This window comes from Nycticebus coucang, chromosome 9 (genome assembly GCF_027406575.1).
Source record: "Nycticebus coucang isolate mNycCou1 chromosome 9, mNycCou1.pri, whole genome shotgun sequence".
Classification (NCBI taxonomy): Eukaryota; Metazoa; Chordata; class Mammalia; order Primates; family Lorisidae; genus Nycticebus; species Nycticebus coucang.
Genome location: NC_069788.1, coordinates 120,587,843 through 120,603,306, shown reverse-complemented (window position 1 = coordinate 120,603,306; position 15,464 = coordinate 120,587,843). Strand labels below are relative to the sequence as shown.

The 15,464-nt window shown below is 50.4% G+C and overlaps 1 protein-coding gene across 5 annotated transcripts in view; it reads left to right on the top strand.

Annotated features, from left to right (window-relative positions):
• The window catches only part of SPTB (spectrin beta, erythrocytic), a 126,767-nt gene that overhangs the window by 46,977 nt on the left and 64,326 nt on the right, over positions 1-15,464 (top strand). For 2 of the 5 annotated variants that reach the window (XM_053601066.1, XM_053601070.1), the window contains exon 2: positions 9,557-9,758. In XM_053601066.1, the coding sequence (XP_053457041.1) occupies positions 9,611-9,758 (148 nt within the window). In that variant the 5' untranslated portion in view covers positions 9,557-9,610. Of the gene's footprint in view, positions 1-4,050; positions 4,195-7,079; positions 7,277-9,082; positions 9,146-9,556; positions 9,759-15,464 lie in introns of those variants that run through there. The other 3 variants (XM_053601068.1, XM_053601069.1, XM_053601067.1) reach the window with 3 other exon arrangements.

Below are 15,464 nucleotides of genomic sequence, written 5' to 3'. Positions count from 1 at the left end.
GCTGTAGTTTCCAGAAGTGAGAGGGGAAGCCAGAGCCCAGCGAGCTGAGGAGCGAACTGAGTATGGGATGAGGCGGCTACTGTGGACGCCGATAGATGGGCGTGGCTGGCCGCGGTCTTCACATTGCTCAGTTCGTCATCGTCATGTTCCACGCAGGTTAGTTGATTTCCTCTTAGCTCCGTTTTCCTTTTCTACTCTCCTCTCTCCACCTACAGACAACCAGTTTTATGTGTTTAAGAGTTTTCCTGGGCACTGCTGAAAAAGTCACTTGGTAAAACAGATGCCAGAAAAAAAGTTATCATTTTGTTTGCACATTCTTATACACGTATATGCGATGGTTTTTGTGTGTGTGTTGAACGTCATGTAAATGGTGTCACAGATCCCGTTCTGTGCCTTGTTTGTTTTCCTCAGCACTGTGTTCTTAAGCTCCTCCGCCAGATGTGCCGCCAGATGTCCCTCGGGTTCACTCCCTGCATTGTACCTGTCCATGCCCCAGCAAAGGGCACCCAGCCTGTTTTCACCTCCCTGCCACCACAGTCGATGCCAGGGGACATTCTTGTACACATTCTTTTCTAGTCCTATGTGAGAGGCTTGCAGAGTGCACCTCCCCCCCATTACTGGAGGACTGTCCTCCAAAATGTCTGGGCCAGGCCACGCTCCCACTAGCAGTGCATAAGGTTCCCTCTCGCCACATCACCACTACATCTGGCACTCTCGCATTTGCCTGTGGTGTCTCCTTGTCATTTTAATCTGTATTTCTCAGGTCACTGGTGACCTGGAGCATCTCTTCAGAGTTTTAGCCTTTTGGGTTTCGTCTTCTGTAAACCACCTGTTCATGTTCTTGGTAACTTTGTTGAGAAGTTTGGCTCTGAAAGACAGGAGAGTGAAAGAGAGGGGAGAGAAGCTGACGAGAGGGGTTTTGTTAAGGATGGGAAAACTTGAGCATGTTAAAATGAAGATAGAAGGAAAAGTTAGAGATTCTGCTCCCTCCCTGGATTTGGGGACTGGGGAGAAGGTGGGTCTGTGAGGCTCTGGCCTCACTTGGGAGAGGTGATGAGGGTGAGGAAAGAGGTGAGACTGAGGAGGGGGAGTTGGTGCAGGGGTCATTGCCAGCTTTTCCTGGTGACTGTCCCCTCCACTAGGGTGTAGTGGCAGTGATGGATCCACGGGGATGGACAGGGGTAGACAGGGGGCCTCACTCAGATTCTGAGAAAGTGCTATAGATGTGTTTCTAAGTGTTTGAAAACTACATTTGTTTTAAATTGTAAGAAGAGGAGACAGATGGCTAAACTTGAGTGTGTGGGATGTGGCATAAAGTTGTAAAAGCATGTGACAGTGGTGGGGACAGGGCCACATGGGCCCTCCCTGTTGGGGCAGAGTTAGCACTAGCTCAGCCCCGAATGGGGTGGGGCTTTGGCTTGGACTTTGTTGCTGAAAGGTCACAGAGTAGGGGTGTGTCATCACATGGGGCTAAGCAGGGACAGAGATGGACCATCCCAAAGTCCAGGTGGGAAGAGGTGAGGGCCTGAAGTGAAGTGGGAGCTTCAGAGCCTAAAAAAACCACAAACGTGAGACGCTTTACAGAGTCTGGCCTTGGTGATGAGTGGATATAGATGAAGCACCCAATGCGTGGACACGGGGTAACTGAGTGAGAGCATACATCAAGCAACGCGGTGGGGCGGAGGGAACAGAGAGGCTCCAGGGCTTCAGATCCACCTGGAGGAGAAGGAGGAGATTTACTGAGAACCTGTTCCACCCCAGGCACCGTACTGGGCACTGGAATACAGTGATGAATAGAGCAGACATGACCACTATCCATAGGAGCCTATGATCTAGGCAAAGAGAGGAAAAGGGGAAAAAATGAACCAACAGATAAATGAATAATTACACCTATGGTAAGTGCTGTGGAGTTGAGCAGTGGGCTGAGGCTGAGGCTGAGGCTGAGGCTAGCAGAAGAGAGACCCACCTTAGACAGGGTGCCCAGGGAGGACTTCTGAGGATGTCTGCCAGGGAGTGACATTTGATCAGAGACCTGAGGCGTGAGGAGGAGCCGGGCACGCAGAGGTGCTTCAGGAGGTGTCCTGGACAGAGGGCATAGCACTCACCGGGGCCCTGAGCTGGGGAGGGATGGTGAGTTCGAAGAACTAGGAGGTTCGCAGGTTGCCAGGTAGCTCAGAGAGCTTGGAGGGGCCTCAGGGCTGCAGTAAGGAGTTGGTCTTTATTCTAAGTTCTGGTTGTGCCTAGGGGGCTGTATTTTATAAATTTAATTTATTGTTAAATGTAAATACTATCAACGTTTTTGTTATACTAAATCTCAAGCATATGCAAAATCAGAAAAGTATTAAGAAACTTTATACAGCGTGGTGCCTGTAGCTCAGCAGCTAGGATGCCAGCCACATACGCTGGAGTTGGTGAGTTCGAACCCGGCCTGGGCCTGCCAAACAGCAATGACAACTGCAACCTGAAAATAGCCGGGCGTTGTAGCAGGTGCCTATAGTCCCAGCTACTCAGGAGGCTGAGGCAAGAGAATCACCTAAGCCCAAGAGCTGGAGGTTGCTGTGAGCTGTGACACGACAGCACTCTACCGAGGGTGACAGAATAAGACTCTTGTCTCTAAAAAAAAAAAAAAAGAAAAAAGGAAAAAAAAGAGAAACTTCATATGATCACCCCCAAACCATCAGCTATTAGGGCTTTCCATGTGTTCCATCTGCTTCCTACTTTGCTGAAGCACATTTAGCAGATCCCAGACGTCATGTCACTCCCCACTGCATTCTTCAGCATCAGTAAAAGGTATGTTTGGCTCAGCACCTGTAGCTCAGCGGCTAGGGTGCCAGCCACATACGCCGGAGCTGGTGGGTTCAAATCCAGCACGGGCCTGCCAAAAACAATGACAACTACAAACAAAAAAATAGCTGGGCATTGTGACGGGTACCTTTAGTTCCAGCTACTTGGGAGACTGAGGCAAGAGAATCTCTTGAGAGCAAGAGTTTGAGGTTGCTGTGAGCTGTGACACCACAGCACTCTACCCAGGGCAACAGCTTGAGATTCTGTCTCAAAAAAAAAAAAAAAGTATGTTCATTTTCTTACATAACCATAATGCCGTAATCATGTCTAACACAACTGACTGTAATTCCTGGTTATCATCCAGTATTGAGTTTATAATTCAGTGATAAACTCTGTCTCAAGAATGCGTTTTGAGATCCAAACAAAGAACACATTACATTCTGTTGTTACCTCTCCCAAATCTTTTTTGATCTATGGCAGTGGCCACTCTCTGTCTCTTTGTCTATTTTAATGTTACTGACTTGTTGAAAAAAACTGAATCTCACACCTGTAATCCTAGCACTCTAGGAGGCTGAGGTAGGAGGATTGCTTGAGCTCAGAAGTTCAAGATCAGCCTGAGCAAAAATGAGACCCTGTCTTTACTAAAACAATGGAAAAAAACTAGCCCAGCATGGTGGCAAGTACCTGTAGTCCCAGCTACTTGGGAAGCTGACACCAGAGGATCTCTTGAGCTTAGGAGTTTGAGGTTGCTGTGAGCTATGATGGCACTCTACCCAGGCGACTGAGTGAGACTCTGTTTCAGAAAACAAACAAACAAAAAACCGAGTCAGTTGTCCGCGGAATACCCCCCACTCTGGGTTGGTTCTTTTGCTTGTCTCTCAGTTGTCCATAATTCCTGTAAATGGGAAGTGACCGCTAAAGTTTGATTAGATTAAGAGTCATGGTTTTTGGCACGGATGTCGTAGTTCGTAATGTCCTTCTCATTGCATCATGTTGGGGACATGCAGTGTCTAGGTGTCCTGTTCTGGGTGAGACCACATGCGAAGATTCATCTGTGAATTCAGAGCTAAGAACCCGATCCCTTCATTATGACGTTCCCCCTTTACAATCCCTCCATCATAAAGTTCCCCCGTCACCCTGTAATATGATGGTTTTATCTTTTCTGGGTTAGTTATTTATTTGAAATATTCCCACGATTATTACAAATCAGTTATTTCAACCTACTCTTGATCACTTTTAATGTTGACACCTCACTGCCTCTTGCAGTTTTCAACAGAGAAGAGAGAAGTCACTGAGTATTCTGGGTAATTCCTCGTGGAAGAAGAGAAATTGGACATTCAGCTTTTCAATTCAACCACCCTAAAATATTACTTGCTCTGAGAGAAGAGACCAGTGGCTACGTTGAAAGGAGTGAGTTGGGAGAAATAAGAGGAAGTGGGACCAGGTGGTGACAGCTTTCTGTAAGTGGGTATGTTGAGCCTGAGAATTCCCACAGAGGATAACGTTTGGAAACTGTAAACAAGAATATCATCTCTTCCCTGTCCTTCAGTTTTTAATTTTTATTTATTTATTTTTTGAGACAGAATCTCACTCTGTTGCCATAGGCTAGAGTACCATAGCCTTAGTCTACCTCATAACAACCTCAAATTCCTGGGCTCAAGTGATCCTCCTGCCTCAGCTGGGACTACAGACACACACTATGACACCTGGCTAGTTTTTCTACTTTAAGTAGGGATGGTGTCTCACACTTGCTCAGGCTGGTCTTGAACTCTTAAGCTCAAGGGATCTTCCTGCCTCTGCCTCCCAGGATTATAGGTGTGAGCCACCTTGCCTGGCCTCCTCTCTCCTTTAAAGGTTTCTAGTGGACATTGGTCTCTGTGTGAGATGTGAGGTGCGGATAGACACTGTTGCTAAGATAGAGGGCTGATGGACCAGCCTCCCTGTCAGAGCTGAGCAGCACCTGTTCCCCAGCCAAATCCCCATAAGAGCCGTTAGAACTGTGATCCCACACACCCACCCTAGCCCAGCAGCTGCAGCATTACCGGAGCCAGTTCTTAGTAGGAGAGTTTTCCATGTTGAGGGTGGACAAGTTGTGACATGTGAAGCCCCTGCCTAGTGACAGAAACTGGAGCAGAAGGGCCTGGGAAAGGCCTCACCAGACAGCAGTGGACTGGAATGACCAGGGTATTGTAAATGCATGAGATCCTGGATGGTGGCAACACTGGGTAGTGATCTTGAGACTTTAAGAACCCCAAACCCTATGGCCTGTTGATGATGGACAATAGCCAGGAAGGGCTGAGATGGGAACTACGGTGTGGAAGAGCAGAATGTGCTCCAGAGAGGGGAAGCAGCTTGGTTGCCCCATGGTGCTGAAATCCCCCCTGTTCTGCTGTCCTGGGAGCCACGCTCTCATTCTTAGCCATATTGAGACTGAGCTGTAATTTCTAGGTGGGGATGTCTGGTAGGCAGATGAAGGTGCCAGACTAGAGCTTGAGGGTGGGGAGGAGGTTAGGGCTGGAGATAGATCTAGAATAAGTACTCAGCACTGCACATGTCATTGGTTCTCATCCTGTTTTAGTGCTTTTGTGTGTGTTCGTGTATCTGACTATTCTTTAAGGAGTCTGTGAATATGTGACTGTGAATATGAGCATGTGATCAGTGAGTAGAGGGATGTTCCCATTTGGGTGACGCATTGGCATCAGGAAACTTCAGGAAAAATCACCAGGAAACTTCAGAATCAAATCTCCTGACCAGGGTTGTCATCGTAAAAAAATATGTGAAAAGCAGGGTTTGGGTAGCACAAGAGGGTGGGGCATACTAGAAAGCAGGTGAGGGGTTGGTCATACCTGACCCAGAGAGAAATTCTGTTTAAGGAAGATGGTGTCTGGCTGTTGCAGCAGCCCACTCCCCTATCCCACTGAGGAAGAGTAACAGCACCCAGTGCTCCCCCCAGGGCCCTCCCGAAGTAGAGCTTTGTGCTGCGTTGCTTTCCCCTTAGTGTGGCTCAGGGAAGGGGAAAGATGTGGTTTACTTTGGGGGGGTGGAGGGAGAGAAGACAAGAGTCCTCTTCTGCTCAGCTGGTGTGCTCCAGGCCTGGGCTCCCATAGCACCCCACAGGCAGGGAGAGGAGCTCTACCAACCCTTTCTCAGTTCCTCACCTCCCCAGGGCTTAACTGGGCGCAGTACATGCTGTTGGGGTTCTGAGGCCTAGTACTTGATCTCAGAGGTGGATGGGTTCCCCCGCACACACCTGTGAAGAGCAGGCTGCGTCAGTGATGCTGTGAAAGGCGCTCACCAAGGAAGTGTTCTTTCATGGGTGAGCACTCTGTGAGATCCCGTGAGCAACTGGGTGCTGAGCTGTGGGCAGGTCTTGTAGGGACCCTCCCCACTGGGTTTTGAGGGTGGTGGACGCTAACGTGTAAGCGTGACTCTGGGCTGCGCATTTCAGGATGGGCCTTTCCAACTGCTAGACAGGTTGACCTCCCTGGGCATGGATCACGCAGACCAGGGAAGACCCATCTCCACTTTGACGAGGTCTGGTGGGTTCAGAGAAGAGCGTCTTGGGGGCTCAAAGATGAATTGGAGAATGAACAAACAAGAAGCTGCTGCTCATGCCTTTCTTCCTGGGTTGCTGATGGGTGTGAAGTGCAGTTTAAGGTCAAATTTTAGCTAGGTACTTGTCCTCCATGACTCATGGAGGGCCACTCTCGATGCACAAGATGACTTGAAAATGAGACCAGATCATCTCAACTCCAAGCTCCCTGCAGGTATCAACTCCAGCGTCATTTCTGTGGCTCCCCATTTGGTTGGTTGTCCCCACTGTGAGCCCCCAACACAGTGTATTCTTTTTAGTCCTGGTGGTTTCTTTATAGCCAGGCCTTTGAAGCGCCCCTGTACAATCAAGGAAATAGACACTGAGGAAGCACTAGGTAAATCTGGTCTGGGGCAGGCACATCTTGGGGTTTGTTTTTTCCCCTGAAATAACCATCTTTAGCTTTCCTGGTTGCTCATTTATTTCCTTTCTGCCTCTCATACCATATCCCCCGAGTGCTTCCTTGCCTGAGCACACTGGCCCTGTCTCACCACCCCCTTGACTCTGCCGAGCTGCCATCTGGGCAGGGGCTGGGGTGGGCGCGGTGGTGGAGGAGGAGGAAGAGGGCCTCTCTTTCATTTCTGAGTCTTCTTTCCCAGCATTTGTCTTCAGGGACTTGAGTCTTCCCAAAACAAAAACAAACAAAAAACCTACAGCTGTATATTTAGAGACGCATAAACATGTTCCCCTCCATTCCTGTCAGAGCCACCGCCTGGCTGCTGCCTTCTCTCAGCCGCGGCCACAGGAGGGATGGCGTTTTTAAGCAGGATGAATTGCTGTCGAGTCGCTGCTCTTCTGCACCCAGAGCCATCGATCTTGTCTTGAATGCTGGGCCTGCCAGTCTCTGCCTGCTTGGGCTCATCTTTCTGGGGCAGACTTATTTACGGAGCTGCGGCAAAGGTAATTTCACTCCCTAGCTCACAGCCTGGGCCTCTCTCCACTGCTCTTAAAAATAGCATAGAAGGAAGAGGGAGGGCCAGGGTCTGGTTACCTCCTATGCTTAGGGTCCAATCTCACCTTGCCTCCTATGTCTGGCAGTTTGGCTCTTCTCCGGGACAAACATATGGCCCTAGACAAGGTGGTCAGCCTATCAGAAATCTAAGCCACTGGTAGTGTCCCTTAAGGGAAGTAGGGAAAGGCGTGGGCAGTGGGGAATCCTTCCCAGCTATCTTTGTCCAGCCAGTTGAGTAGGAAATCTCAGCCCTGGAAGTAGCGCATCTGTCTGTGGAGGAAGTCAGGCTGTTTACAGGGACAAGAGTGGTCTTGGGCACAGGTGCAACATCGCGGGGCGTACCATGTTCAGGGTGATGGCTGGTTTCCCCACCGTAGGCTTTCCCTTCACCTGAGTGGCACGCACCTTTGCCATGCCCTGGTGGCTGGGGAATGCCCTCCATCTCCATGTGCTATGTTCTTTCCCCACCTGCTATATCCTGAGATCTGTCCGGTCATGGAGCGTAAACTGGGCTTTGTGCTTTGGTCCTAGATGCAGCAATGATTCCCTAGATGACCTTGGGGAGGCCTTGGTTTTCTCTGTTGTGCAATTAGGGTGGATAATTCTGGCTCCTCTCTTACCTTAAAGGGATGTGGTGGGGTCGATTAATCAGATTGGGGAAAAAAGAGTCTGAAGTAGCTTTATGTCTGGAAAGTAAGGCGTCTGGAGTGTGCTGCAGGACTTCTGCCGTCGTGTGCCTGCTTAGATGCGTGTGTGTGTGTGTTGACTTGCGTGCTCTGTGTGTGTTGGATGTGTGTATGGTGTGTGTGCACGTGTCCACAGGGGAAGTGCTGTACTGCCAACTCATTGGCTGTCGACACGTGTCATGTGTCTGCCCCACAACCTCCTCCACCCCCTTTTGCTCTCTTGGATGTGAAGCTTTGGGCCCCCTTTCTCTCTTACAAACTTGATCTTGGGAGTCCCTTAAGCTCCCCAGAGAGAGAACTGAATGGCAGGTGCAGAGGAGGAAAGCCAGTCATCTTTCCCAAGCCCAGGGGACTTGGGGCAGAGTCTGGCCTCCCTGGCCACCGCCTCCTTGCTTTTTTCTCCAATCCCACCTGCACCCTCTAGTCACTTGTTAAGATGCTAAAAACTTGTTGTGTTCGTTCTCACCTTCAGAACTCTGCACCTCATCCTTGTCCCCTTTCTACCTGTCCCTTTGTGGGTACCTCCAACCTTCCTTTAGGAATCTACTTAGATTTCCCTTCCCCTGCCACCAGCCCCAGCCCCACCTTACGTGGCATACATCACGTTTAATTTTTCCCTGCCAGATCCTTCTTGTCTTGCTCAGAATTGTCTAGCACAGTGCCTGCCCCTTAGGTGGGGCTTGGTACGTGTTTGAATTAATTGTGAGTAGGTGAGTGAATGAATGAGCAAAAATGATCAATGATGAGTCAGGGCCCAGTGCTTCTGATGGGCTTGTTCGCCTCATAGGTTCCCCCACACAACTCCACTGTCCATGGGATGCTCTTACTACCACTCCTGGGGCCGCCGTGCCAATGTGGGGACGTCAGGCTGCTTGTCTGTGCTGGGACTCAACAGGGCACCTTGTCTGAGCACCTGATTGTAGTTCAGAAAAGGCAGAAAATGGGAGCTCAGCTTTCTGAATATTAGCTGCAAGGAGAAAACTCAGAGGGCAGCCTCAGTGAGGAGGGCAACTGCCCCAGGCTGGTGGCATCAGTGGCTTAGCTGTCACTTTTCATCTCTCCCCACAGTTCACATTTGAGTTGGACTCAGCTGACTTTCAGCTTCTCCTCTCTCCTGGCCTATCCCTCCAGGTGGGTCCTGCTTTGGTGTATGGGGGCGGGGGGGGGCGGCCTGTCCCAGCTCGACCCCCACCACCCTCTGGCTCCTGGGAGAGCTGCCCCTTGCTGAGCTCCCCAGCCGCTCAGTGGGTTTGGAGGAAGCAGCTCTCAGAGACTGACGTCTCCACCTGCTGGCCGTCCTGACCCTTGCTGCATGCAGCTCTCCGTCGCCGCCGCTGCCACTGCTGCTGCTGCTGCTGCTGGTGCAATATTTTATAGCAAACAACCCAGAGACCCTGGGTGGGACGCATGCCCAGGTTGATGACACAGCGTGCTCCTCCCGCGAGGATCTGCTCCTGCTGGATGCTCCGAATAAGTTTCCCTTGAGAAAAAGTCTGAGGGGGTGGGGAGCTAACCTTCTGACTGTGTTGCTGTCCCCCCCAGGGACCCTCCCATGAAGACTGAGGCAGACGCAGCTGCTGAGAAGAGCCTGCAGACATGACATCGGCCACGGAGTTTGAAAACGTGGGCAACCAGCCACCGTACAGCCGGATCAATGCCCGCTGGGATGCCCCGGACGACGAGCTGGATAATGACAACAGCTCAGCCAGGCTCTTTGAGAGATCCCGGATCAAGGCCTTGGCAGGTACTGCTTGGGGACAAAGAGGTTGGGGGGCATCCTTACGATCCTGAGGCTCTCACCCTCTCCACCTATGGGGAATCCTCTGTGTGTGCTGGGGTGCACCCTGGTGTGGCAGTGATGGAGACGTGTCTGCCTAGCTCAGGCAGCCGCTGCTCCAAGTGCCTCTGAGAGGCAAGGAGGTGCTGAAGTTTAGCCCTGACCTCTGTCTCCACCCTAAGTGACCTGCAGATAAAGTGAGGAACATGAGAAAATCTCAGTGAAGGAGTGTTGAGGGCAGCACAGCTGGGCACACATGTGTGAGGCCTCATTGTGCACCCTGATTTCCTGTCTGGGCCCAGAGAGAGGAATTATCATCATCTTCTCTATGGTCCCAAAAGAAAAGAGTGTTCATCTTCCCCAGTCTGCCTCAGGAAGAAGGATTTTCTATATGAAACCTCTCATCCTTAAACTAGAATTAGATTTTTACTTAGCAGGTTCATAATAGATGAACCTCTTTCTCTCTCTGTCTCTCACACACAGAGAAGAGACACTATCTTAAATCTCTAGTAGAAATGGCTTCTCCTCCCCCTGCTGGCTAAGAGCTGATTCTTGGAATTTTTTTCTAGCCCCTGTGACTGTTGCCTCCCTGAACTTGACCCAGGGTGATTGTAATCAGACCCTATGTCCTTGGCCATTAGAGAAACTCGGAGTTATGTGGATTGTGTGCACATGTTGTGGGTGGGTTCCCTCACCTGACCCACCTGTGGGCGGCCTGACTGGATCTGTTTTCCTTGTCATCAATTGTTTCCACCTTCCTTCCTGCTAAGGAGAGTGAGACCTTTCCCATAAACACCTTCTGGAGGGATTCTCCACGTCCTGTCCCTGATGGCCCCATCTGAAGTTCACGGTGGTCCTCTCCCACCTCCCCCTCAACTCCACCCCCAGATGCCTCAGTCCTAGCTGACCTTGAGCCATAAGCAGGGCCCGAGTCTCCTCTGGAGTGGTAAAGACTCTTTTACCTTGGGGGTGTCTAGGTTGTAAAAAGGAACATCCTGTAAAAGGATCCTCTGTGGTATCTTTTCTCCCTTGTCATGATGGGAAGCTGGGCGGGTCCCAGCCATCACCCTTGGCGTCTTTGCTCTTTGCAGAAAATTCCCTTTCTTCTTCTTTCATCTCCCTCTCACCTGCCCTAACTCCACACAATTCTTCATTGGTTTTCCCTGAGTTCAGACCAAAGCAGGGACCCCTTGATTTTGCATATGACTTTTAACTTCTTTAAATAACCATGCTCCAAACCCGTGGCGTTGCTAGCCTTCTTTGTATCTTTGCCGGGATCTGGCTGTGGTGGCTCTGGGGATATAGGTAGAGGGAGAAGGAAAAGTGCACTGTATGAGAAGTGGGGATTGTCCCTGTGCAGAGATCCTTTGATCTGTTTCACAGACACCTCTTTTTTTAAGAAACCAAGGTAAACCGTTTTAACAATTATTTTTTGTACTCCTACTATGTTTAAAACTAAACCACTGGCCAGACATGAAAGGGACAGGGGAACCACAAGGATGAATTCAATATATTATCTGTCTCTAAGGAGTTCATAATCTACTAGGGAAAGACGAACTATGTTCATAATTAATTAGCATGAGTAGAATTAGAGAAGAACCATAGGAAAGGCTCATAAATTAAATAGTGATGAGAGAGCCAAGGAGGAGAGGCAGGGAGAATCAGGAGGCAGTCCTCGAAATGGGAATTGAAAAGTGCATGTGATTCTGGCAGGCAGGTGGGCTGAGGTTTCTTCCATTGGCCTTTGTGCATGGCAGCCAGGTCTGCTTGAGTGGCTGGGGAAATAGGTGGAGAGGGATGAGAGAGGCAGGCCCAGGAAGGCAGCCATCCTTTTGCACTTAATGGTCAATCCTGGGTTGGTCAGAAAGGAGCCTTTGCTAACCTTGGCTGTGCCTGGCTGAACCTGTTACTCACCCTGCCAAAGAATCTGGATGTCCCGAGGGAGAAGGAGGCAACAGAGCATAGAGTGGCACGCCTGGACCTTGATAATTCAATTATCTAGCTAACAAGTAAGCATGTCAGGCTGGGGGCCTTTCAAGATTTTTGAAAGTATACAGCCTAACTACTTTGCTGTCTTCCTTCTCCTGAGAGTCCATCTGAGTGACCTGGGCTTGCAGCAAAAGAATTGGAAAGGTCCAAAGTAGAGTGGCCAGATGGACCCACTGCTGGGTAGGCAGAGCGGAGCTTGTTGGCCTTCCCCAGTCTTTACTTCTTGGTATTTTTTTTCAGTACTGTCTTTGGGATTGCCTCTGCAGTCTAGGCAAAGGTCAGCCTTTCCAAAGAGGCTTTAGGAAGCAGAAGCTACATTGGGCCCATCATATCAGTTTGCTCTCAGCCACTCTCCCTTTGTAGGAATTTTTTTTTTTTTTTTAAATAGAATCTCACTATGTTGCCCTGGGTAGAGTGCCATGGCATCACACCTCACAGCAACCTCAAACTCTTAGGCTTAAGTGATTCTCTTGCCTCAGCCTCCCAAGTAGCTGGGACTACAGGCACTTGCCACAACACCCAGCTGTTTTTTTTGCTGCAGTTGTCGTTGTTTAGCAGGCCCAGGCTGGGTTCGAACCCACCAGTCTCCATGTATGTGGCTGGAACCCTAACCACTGTGCTACTGTGCACTGAGCCCCTTTGTAGGAATCTTAAGGAGGCATCCACCCTGTGTTTGTCCAAGACCGTGGTGATCTGATCCACAGGTGTGGGTGGTAGAGACGGGGAGTTGGTCTGGCATCTTCTTTCTGAAATTGAAGGTCCCAGGGTGAGGAGGAGCATGTCCCGAGACCAAGCTTCAAATCTGATTCCACCCCTCCAGCTCCCGCTGTGGAGGGTTGCTGATGCAATTTTCTGTTTTGTAAAAGGGGGATGGTCATACTTTCTGAGGTTTGTGACAATCAAATAAGAGAAAGTGTATGAAAGTAACAAAATGCCAGGTGAACGTCAGATACTGTCAGTGCTGAGAAACTTCAACCTGGTGCTTTGCATCCCTTCTGTTTTCCAACTTCATACCTTTAAGATCCTGATCTTGGTCTTTGTCCAGGTACCTCGGCCTGTCCCAGGACCTGTTTCTTCCTGCTTAACACTCCTACCCTCATTTGCCTTGGAAGTCTGAGTTGGAAGAAGGAGTGAAGCCCTGGGACTGTAGGTGCTTGTGCTCAGAGCTCTTGGCCCCTTCCCCAGCCACCGGCCCCCATGCTGTGGGGTGATGCCACAGCCTGCAGGTCTCTCTCTACATGAGGCCGTCCAGGCTGGGATCCACACCATGTCTCTGCCATCTGGCTGGGTGACATGAGAGGTCCAAGAACCAAAGGATGACGAGCCTCCCTGCACACTCTTCCCGGCAGGGCAGCTCCTCTAGTCCTTCTCTACTTAGTGACCTGCCTTTGGATGACTGGACGTGGTGATCTTTCCTGCCTCTTAAGTCAACTCTCAGCACCAAAGGAAATACTCCTGGTTCTGCCTTTCCCTCTCTTCCTTCCTGTGCCTAAAGAAATAAGCCATCTAGTTTTTCTGCCCTAGTATATAAAAACCTGACCTTTCTCCAGAATGAATGTTTTTCGACAGGAAACTGGGAGTCAACCTAACTAAGGTGAAAGGGGAGGTAGGTAAGAAAATGTTGTAGGAGGCTTCTGTAAGGGGGGGAGGATTTGACCTTGGCAATGCCAAGGGAAGGGCTGGCAGCTCAGCAGGAGTATTTACCCTGTAGATCCCTGAGCAGATGTGACCTTCTTGATGTCAGTCTCTGAGCTGACAGTGCGTCCTGGGGTAAGTGGCCGGTAGCCCTGAGCCTCCTTCCTAGACAGGGGACCATTGTTTGTGTTTTGATGGCTGCCTCCTGCACCTTCCTACTTTCCCACCTGCTTTGAGAGATTAGAGGAAGGGGAGCAGCAGAAAGTCCAAGATCCTACTTTCCATAAGATTCTAGCCGTCGTGCTTTAGTAGGAGGCTCCCGGAGTATCCTAGAGCCCCCTCATCGCCATACACCCTCATTTCCTTCCTTCCCTTTTCACCCGGGGAGCCACTCAGTGAACATTTGTGGCCGTCTGGATGAAGGATGAAGCACTGCAGGCTGCAGGGAACTTACCAGCCAGAATGCCCGCCCTCCATATCCCTTGCCTGCTTGCACACTCCTCCCCTACACCTGGCTGTGGGCTCTGGTGACTCAGCGAGGTTGGTGCCTCAGGGCAGATGTGGCCCAACTGGGAGAGGAGGGAGCAGAGGAATGCAACAGAAAGATGCCCTAGAAAGAGAAGCCCTGTGTATTATGTTCCCTCCGCCCCTCCCCTCGCCTCCCTCCTTACACTCCCCTGCCTTACCCATGCACACGGCTTGGCACCGACTTCCCGCAGGCACCTGCTGGTGATGTACAGCTTCTTGGTACACAGAAGCATCTGGATGGTTGGGTGCAGGGAGAGTCCAAGGTCTCCTCAGAAGGGACTGTGCAAAAGAGAGGGCTGACATGTTCTCACTCTCCCTCCTGCTCCTCGGTCTGTTGAGTAGTTACTAAGGGACAGACTAACCAGAGCCCCTCCTTGTAAAACAGATGCACAAAATTGTGTAGCCTACTCAACATTTGCCTTTGAATTAGACCCAAGTGATGTTTCAGACTTGAGATGAGCTTCCTTTCTGCATTGCTCCTTTGCACCTTCTTCCTAGAAGTGAGACATGGCTGAACAGTAAGGTTGTTGGGGAAAACCCAGAGAATACAGCGGGGTGGGAGGTGCACTACAGGCTGTGTCCCTGTGCTCTGCTGCCCCTTGGACTCCGAACATCGCCCTGACCCACTGTGCCCAGGCCTCAGACGCTCATGCTCCCTGCCCACTTTCCTGCACTGCCAGGAGCTTCCCACAGAGGGTGCCGTGGCTTCTCTGGACCCTTTCCATACTAGTGCCAGGATGGTGCTGGTCTCAGGTGCCCCTGTTGCTTAGGAAGGGCTTTGTGTCCAGAGAATGAGTGATTTCCTTCAGGAGGAGGATTTCGCCACAGTGGGTGTGGTTACAGCTTCTTGGCAGCCTCCTGAGCCCCCAGACTCAGAGGCATCTGCCCAAGACCAAGGCATCAGTTGTCCATGGGCCCAGCGTCTCTTTCTAGCTACCTGTAACAATAAAGGTGGCAGTGTTTATGGGAGATCATTGAATTCATTTTCTTAGATTTCAAAACGTAAAATAGAGACTATACATTGGCGTGATATACTCTTCACAAAGATATCTATATTTATCAGCAATCATTTTAAGATACTGTCAGAGGAAAAAAATAATTGGATCAGCAGCTTTCTCTTGAAGGTCAACTACTATGAAATCTCTACACCTGAGTAGGCCACTGCACAACCAGACCGGCCCGTTTCCCAGACACCTGTTTTGTTGTTGTTGTTTTGAGACAGAGTCTCAAGCTGTCACCCTGGTAGAGTGCCATGGTGTCACAACTCACAGCAACTTCACACTCTTGGGCTTAAGCGATTCTCTTGCTTCAGCCTCCCATGTAGCTGAGACTATAGGCACCCGCTACAACGCCCGGCTATTTTTGTTGTTGTTGCAGTTGTCATTGTTGTTTTAGCTGGCTTGGGCTGGGTTCGAACCCACCAGCCCCAGTGTATGTGGCTGGCACCCTACCCACTGAGCCACAGGCACCACCCGCAGTCACCTGCTGAGACACAAACCTGCAGGCACGGCCCGCGGGGGA